Consider the following 8,483-nt stretch of genomic DNA (forward strand, 5'->3'; position numbering starts at 1 on the left):
TTGTCAACAAGGCACCCAAGACCCCCTCGCGAGGGTCCAAGCCTCGCGAGGCGGACGACGCAAGACCTCCTCTGGAGTGGCCTAGCCAAGCAGGCTCACAAGGAGCGGAGATATCAAGGCGAGGCAAACCTCACGAGGCTCTCGTGACGTGAGCCATGACGAACGGTGCCAGGTGGGTGCCAGGCGGGCGCCAGTGCGTGCAGCGTCCCTATTTCCTCTTTGGTGCTAAGGAGGCCAGCGCAGGCGAAGAGTACCGAGGCATTAGGCAAAGGTTGCCATATTGGTGCAACGAGACCAAGACCAGGAGGACGGCAAGGCGGAGGTCATCGTGGATCCCAAGACGGCGTCACCCCAGAGCTTTTCGCAGGCGAAGACCGCTTTTGTCAGGATAACTTGTACTAGCTGTCCCCCTTCAAATTTGCCCGCCGTTGTTGGCTCCCTTCCCGCTCGATATTTGGGAAGAGGACCAGGGCCTCTATAAATAGGACTAGCCACCACAGTAGGAGGCAACTGAGCCCAAACTGGTTCAGATCATCCTCAACCACACAAGCACAAGAACACCTCAACCTTAGGAGGTTGTTCTTCCCCTGTACTGTTCATCATCAGCCCAAGAGGCAATCCACCACCACACTGGAGTAGGGTATTACACCACAACGGTGGCCCGAAACAGTATAAACCTCGTGTCTTTCTGTGTTGCGAGTTCGTTGAGTTCGTCCGCGAGATCTTAGCGAGCTAGAGCGTAGATCGGTAGGAGGGAGAGACTTCGCGCACACCCCGGTGTTTGAACCTTAAGGGTTTGCCGGAACCCCACATCCGACACCCGCACCCCGGGTTGTTTGCCCCGGACCACCCCGGGTGCCCGCAGCCCTTACCCTCAGGCCTCTTCTTCTGCCCAACCTCGCTAACCACCCCGGGCACCCGCACCCCCGAACCCCGGGCACCCGCACCCCCCCGAATCAGCCCACCAACAAAAACCGTTTCGGCCATAAGTTTCACTCCTGGAGTCCGATTTTGACGTTCTTTAACTCCTTGAGTAGCTATTGACATTCCCCATCAATCTAGATAGGTTCTAGCACCATTTTACTCCATCAAAATTTTGGCATTTTGGCATCTTTGCCTAGGCCATCCACCATTTCATCCGCAGAACCACCATAGCTTTCCGCAACCTAACCCATTTAGTTCCATATAGCATTTGTGGTTACTTGAGGGGTGACTTGAGTCTCCTAAGGTGTTTCGGCTACTTAGGGATGGTCGCTTCGTCATCAACCATCAGCACCTCTTCCGCATTGCTAACTCCGGAACCACCTACGCATTACGCTACCACCATTGGACATTTTCCTTTGAGATTTTGAGTTTGCGGTTTTTCCGTTTCCTAGGGTGTTTCGGCTAACTAGGAACGGTTCGACATCGACAACACCGCCGCTCACCTTCTACAAGGAATCGACATCGACCACTTCACCATTTTCACACCGTAACCGTAAGCAACAACGGTAACCTCTATATCATCTAGGTATCGTGGTATCCCATCATTGTACATTCTTGCCATTACATTGTTAACCCCTTAGCCCATTTTGCGTCACTTGCCTATCGAGACTAGCCATTGAGTATTGCCGGCAACGTTACTTGTGCACATTAGTGATCCGTACCTTCCATTTCATACATACCATATCATATTGGTATCATCTTGGTACCATATCATCTCTTGTGTCACAAGATTGTTCCCGCATATACAAAATTGCTATCTTGGGTTGTGCATTTCGCATAGTGGCCATATAAAAAAGAATAAGCTTTTACGCAAAAGAAAAAGAGAGCAAAGAGCTTGTAAACAATAGCCATAACATCATACCACATTGCACATAAGATTGTCATATCCGATCATCTTGGATCATATTGAGAAGAACACCAGGAACATCATACTTGGGATAGGAAGCTCATACATTTTGCATCTTATAGGTTCTGCACAAGTGTCGTATCCGCCTACTGAGCAATTGTGCAAGCGTCTCTCTAGAGTTGTGCAACACGAGCGTTTTCCGTGGATTCCACATTTTGTGCTCATTCCATGGTTGCACGACCCCATTTATCTATCCGTGTGTGTGTTTCTGTGTGCCACATATTGCTATTGGTCTACTTGTTTCACTTGCGAATTTGTGAATCTTTTCCAACATTATTGACTCTTGCTAACTTTTGCATCAAATTTCTGTGCCACTATCCTCACCGAGCTCCACCATAAGCCTTACTTGTGTAGGTGTGAGAATTGACAAGATCCGGTACCAATTGTGCTATTTCCTTGATACATTATTGAGTGATCATTGATCCATCTTCAACATTGGAAAGGTACATTTGGTCTAGTTCTTTTCTTTCTTCCACTTACATTTTCTCGGTCTTATGATGGATAGGCAAGGGATTTCATCTCCGGTCTTCCACGACAACGACGGCGCGAACAACTAGATCACCAAAACGTCCATCTTCGGACTACAACAAGTTGGACGCAAAATTGGATGACATCCGACACGTGTGGGCCAACTACAAGTCTTCTTCCTCTTTGTCATCTTCAAGGTGGATACCCTCCAGTCACAAGTCTCCGAAATAGCCACACGATGAGAGTACCGCGCGGCACCGTCATCATCTTCGAGATGACCGCCAAGACGACCGCAAGCCCAAGGTGTATGGCGACGACGAGCGCCATCGACTACAACAACACCGTCACCACCGAGAGGAAGCTGCGGCTACTACCACCACTTAGGCATCTTCGCCAAGTGTTATCAAGCCATCTTCGCCTTTGGATGTACGACATCTTCGCCTACCTCCGACGAGTACGCCTACATCGGCCTTCATCCACGGCGACGGTGACGAGATGATCGAGCATGGGATTTTCCCTTCGGTCATGGAGGAGAGCGATGATGTGCCATCTTCGGCCTTCGTCCACGGCGACGACGATGAGATGGTTGAGCATGGGATTTTCACTTCGACCACGGCGACATATGATGACTTGAGTGACTTGTGCCACCATATTGAGAGTGAGAGTGACTTCACCAATAGCCCCATATATGATGAGTTGCCACAATTCCCATGTGAGGAGAGCCACAACCCCCACCACTTGAGTGAGATGAGTGACTCCACCATATGTGACATTGAGTGCACCTATTTTGAGGGAGTGAGTGAACCACCACAGAGAGAGAGTCTGATAGTTGATTGGGCATGTGAGGCCACTATGATTTCTAACGACTTAACCTCTACCTCTATTGTGTCTTCTCCTACGGTGCTAGGTCCCATATATGATGATGCGCCGATCCCTGACGACTTCGTCCTCCCTTTGGACAAGACGATGGCCATGGTGGAATATGATGCACCCCCCACATGGTTCCATCATGATGAAGATGATGACCACCATGTGGTCTTTGCCACCTCACCTACACCACTTGAGTGGAATGAACAAGCACTACTAGGAAAAGGGCTATAGATGGAATGGCCACTAATGGCGCACCAGACATGTGGTGCGCCATTGCTATATAGCAATGGCGCACCATGTGCTGGTGCGCCATTAGTGTGAAAGACACTAATGGCGCACCAGACAAACAGTGCGCCATTAGTAACAAAATTTTTATTATTTTATTTTTCCAAACATACTAATGGCGCACCAGGACACAGTGCGCCATTACTAGTTCTAACTAGTAATGGCGCACCAGGACACAGTGCGCCACTACTATATTTTTTATTTTTTATTTTTTGCAAAACTATTAATGGCACACCAGGGAACAGTGCACCATTACTAGCGATCCCCCTCCATCTCGATCGCTATTCCACCTCGCCAGATCCGGCCCCCCTCGCCGCCGAGCACCCCCCGCACCCTCTACCCCGCTCCACCGGGCGCCGCCGCCGACCCCCCGCACCCTCCCCCGCTCCACCGCCTCCGACGACCCACCGCACCCTTCCCTGCTCCACCGCCGCCGCCGACGACCCACCGCACCCTCCCCCGCTCCACCGCCGCCGACGACCCACCGCACCCTAGCTCCCCTGCTCCACCGCCGCCGATGACCCACCGCACCCTCCCCGGCCCGCTCCACCGCCGCCGACGACCCCCTGCACCCTCTCCGGCCTGCTCCACCGTCACAAATGAATGCTATAGCTAATTCCTCCCTCTCCCTCGCCAGTTCCCCTTCGTCCCTCTCCCCCGCGCCAGTTCCTCTCCGTCCGCTCCCAATCCGCGCCCCCGCCGCCTCCCTCTCCCCATCCTCCCCTCCGACCCCACCCCACTCTCGCCGGAGCAGCGCCGCAGGGCCGACACCAACCTCGCCCTCGCCCGCGCGCGCCCCAACCTCCGCCTCGCATTCAACAGCTACACATTCTACACCGAGGACAAGGACATGAAGAGCGATGGTTATCAGAACTCCGGGGTAACGATGGAATCCTACACCGGTAACGACAAGGACAGAGCACCCCCCGCAACCCCCGACGACCCACCGCACCCTCCCCCGCTCCACCGCCGCCGAGCAGCCCCCGCACCCTGTTTTTATAAAAATTATTACTATTTTTATAAAAAATATTACTGTTATGATTTAAACAAGTTTCAACATATTTAAACACAAATAAATATCAAACAGCATTTTAAATGCATTTTTTATAAAAATTATTACTGTTTTTATAAAAAAAATATTAGTGTTATGATTTAAACAAGTTTGAACATATTTAAACACAAATAAATATCAAACAGCATTTTAAATGCATAAAAAAAATTGGGGAGCCTGGGAATCGAACCCAGGACCTCCTAGTGTGTGTGCTGCGTGCTGACCAGTCGGGCTAGTGGGCGTGTTCTGATGGAGATAGGGTTAGGTGGGATATAACCTGACCAGTCGGGCTAGTAAGTAAAACAAAATTCTCATGGCGCACCAGGGGGAGGTGCGCCATTAGAATCGACGTACTTATGGCGCACCAGGGGGAGGTGCGCCATTAGAATTTTTATACTTGTTCCCCTCGCACTGTCGCCTCCCTCCCTTCCTCGCTCGCCAGATCCCCCACTCCTCGACCCCAACCGTACGCCGCCGCCCCCTTGCTCCGCCCCCTCCGTCCACCGCCCCTGCAGCAGCCGGCGAGCGCGGCCCCGACGCGCCCATCCCGCCTGCCCCTGCCGTCCTCCGCCACCGGCCCCTGCTCTCCTTCGACCGCGGCGAGCGAGGACCCGGAAGAGCTCGGATCCCGACTGCGACCCCTTCGCCGACCCCCCCCCCCCCCCGACCCCTCCGGCGACCAGGTACCTCTCCTCCTTCCTCCTTCCTCCCTCTCTCCACCATTCCCCATTCCCTCCCACCTGTCCAGCGCCGACTCCATCACCATGGACTGACTCCCTCGCAGTCGAGATCCGCCCCGTCGACGTCTAGCAGCCCAGCTCGACCTCCAGCCACTCCAGCTCCCTGGTGCGCCAAAAAGGTGGCAGCTCGTAGCCTCGTACATTGCTTTCAGTATGGGTGTAGAATCTCTAGCAGATAGTTCACTAGTATAACAACAATGGTCATTGTTTAGTATTTGGCACTTCAACAATGTTATTTTTTTGTTCTTTTGCAAAGATTAGAGTGCAGCAGCCCTGTAGATTGTGATTAATTACTATATGATTCAGTTCTAAATATTTTGTTTTATGATCCCAGTGCAAAGGAATTCATATTTTAGTTTACATCTGTCTATGTAGTGTGTTGTGAAGGCCAAGTTTGAGAAGTGGTGGTGTCGCAGAGCAATCCTCTCCCTTGACAGGTACAATGTCCACTCTTCCACATGTCTTAGTTTTTTTAATGCAATTGCTTCATTGCCATATTACATCATTAACTGTTATATATTCCAAATCGTGCAAAACTTCAATAGGGCAAACCTTATGTGATGATACAGGTTGTTAGTTGCTACTAGAAAGTGTTGAGAGATATTAAAGCGGTGTAACAATTGCTGTCGGGTTTAGCAACTGATATCTTCTTCATCTCCTTTTGCACTGCTTACATGTAAGGTATTGTAGTTTAGGTGCTTCTTTCACCAGCTGCAAAACAATGCAGCTGGTGCTTGATGCATGTGTTAATGCATGTGTTAATGCTAGTAAGCTCCTGTTATGGGTCTCAAGCATGAATGTACCCCAAGATTTCTATTGGAACTGGACATGTGTTAATGCAATTAGGTGCTTCTTTCACCAGCTGCAAAACAATGCAATTTCATACGTTTTCACCAGCTGCAAAACATCATAAAAATACCATTAGGTACTTCCGTAAACACAAAAATAGAAACAATGCAAGACATGGCATGTCTCTGATCCTCTGTTTTCTTTTTTCATTGGTTGCATTTTGATCCTAAATGTCAATCAATAAGTCTATTATTAGGAATCAGCAAAGTTGATTATCTATTCTACATAATTTCTAATCTGATGTTTGCATTTCCTAACTGTAGCATTTTTTTCTCAGACCAAGGCAAATGAAATCGACTAAAGAATGAAATAGCATTTACCAATTACCACTAACCATGGCACTAATGTTTCACCTTAGATCATATGTTTGTTCTCTGATACACATGTGGGAAACCTTCTAAACAACAACCTATTAATGGTAATTGTTCTTTGTATTGTGGAATACATCGCATGTTTTATAAATTGGGTCAGATGTATAATTAGTCGATGTATAATCCTGGTACTAATTGGTCTCTTCTGCTGCTTATCAGAGATGGGGGGTGGGGAGCAGCCACCGCCGCTCTGCCTCACCGGAGTACGAGTTGGATGCTTTCGAGTTCTTCAGTATCATACTTGGGACTTCAGTATCAGCCACAAGGTAGGTATATAAAACGAGAGATCTCCCCTTCACCCATCTCATTATGATAACTCTGTTGTTTGCTACATCACTCCTTGTCCCAAATTGCAGAGGCTGCCTGACACTTTTATGAACATGCTGGGTGAAGATCCGCCACATAATGTGAAGCTCCGACAGGCCGGCAGCGGGGTTCGCAGGCTGTGGGACGTGGAGTTGGTGATCGAGGAGGGCCACATGTACCTGTGTCGTGGCTGGGAGAAGTTCTACAGTGCCTACGACCTACAGACCGGGTACTTTCTTCTCTTCAGGTACGACGATGACGCCACAATGCTCATCGTGAAGGTTTTCAACACGACTATGTGTCGCATGCGCTACACTGACGACGAAGATGCCAGTGCGTTCTGCCTCTTCTTATTCCTCTACATTTGGCTTTGTCGCACATCGATTGTTAACGGCCATTGTTGCATTTGGACAGGCAATGGGAGCAGCAGCAGCGACACTGGCTACAGCCAAAGCAGCAGCGATTATGGTTGTAGCAAAAGCAACAGCGATTCTGGCTTTAGCGAAAGCAGCAGCGATTCTGGCAGCAGCAAAGACAGCAAGAAGGATGATCCGGACTGGAGTGGGGGAGAAGAGGAGCAGAGTGGGCCGCTGCAGGATGACGATGGGCATCAGGCTGAGGATGACCTAGCGCTGGTGGTGGCTGACCAAGGGCAAGAGATGGTGGTGGCTGACCATGGGCAAGAGATGGTGGTGGCTGACCATGGGCAAGAGATGGTGGTGGCTGACCATGGGCAAGAGATGGTGGTGGCTGAGGATGACCTAGCGATGGTCGTGCCCGTCCTGCCTGAAGGTGGCCTCGCGATGGTGGTGGTGCCTGACAATGACCACGCACCGGTGGTGGCGCCGGCGATCCCACAGCTGGGCGACATGACCACGCCAATTGTGGTAGAAGACTACATCCCACAGCTGCCTCCACCGCCTCGCCGCTCTTGGCGCATCAGGCTGAGGAAGGAGAAGGAGAAGAACAATGAGAACTGAACTATGTGAAACTTTTGTAATATGGTGTTGGATGGATAACGATGTTGGATGAACAATGTGAAACTTTTGTAATATGTAACGATGGAACTATGTGTTGGCTATGTATGTATATATGATGAAACTTGTGTGTTGGATATGATTGTTATATGGATGCTTGTTGTATATATATGTGTTGGATATCTCATATGTGAAATAGTGACCTGAGATTAAGAAAAAAACGATTTTTTTAAAAAAATGCTACTAATGGCGCACTTCCATCTGGTGCGCTATTAGTATACCAGTTACTAATGGCGCACCTGTGGGATACTAATGGCGCACCCGTGGTGCGCCATTAGTATACCAGATACTAATGGCGCACCTGTGGTGCGCCATTACTAAAATATTCTAGTGGCGTGGTGCTAGTGGCGCACCAGTAGTGCGCCATTAGTAGGCAAAACTGGTGCGCCACTAGTAAGCCTTTTTCTAGTAGTGAAGGTAATATAGGTGAAGTTGATGCTCTAGTCCCACTAGTGGACATTCTTGGCATTGATTGCTTGCATGATGTTGATCCACCTATTGTCATGCTTCATGCTAGTCCGACTTCCCCATGCGATGATTTACCCATTTATGATGAGTTTGATTGTTGCCATGTGGAGTCTATTACTCGTGATGCCATGTTACATAGGATTTCTT

The 8,483-nt window shown here is 49.7% G+C and overlaps 1 protein-coding gene across 1 annotated transcript; it reads left to right on the forward strand.

The window, feature by feature from the left end:
* Positions 1-6,836: 6,836 nt before the first annotated feature.
* LOC141039317 (uncharacterized) lies at positions 6,837-7,990 on the forward strand. The gene is made up of 2 exons (XM_073506676.1): positions 6,837-7,164; positions 7,246-7,990. The coding sequence occupies exons 1-2, from the start codon at positions 6,900-6,902 to the stop codon at positions 7,809-7,811; spliced, it is 831 nt and encodes a 276-aa protein (XP_073362777.1). The 5' UTR covers positions 6,837-6,899; the 3' UTR covers positions 7,812-7,990.
* The last annotated feature ends 493 nt before the right edge of the window (positions 7,991-8,483 follow it).

Source organism: Aegilops tauschii, chromosome 1, assembly GCF_002575655.3.
Source record: "Aegilops tauschii subsp. strangulata cultivar AL8/78 chromosome 1, Aet v6.0, whole genome shotgun sequence".
NCBI classification, from domain to species: domain Eukaryota; kingdom Viridiplantae; phylum Streptophyta; class Magnoliopsida; order Poales; family Poaceae; genus Aegilops; species Aegilops tauschii.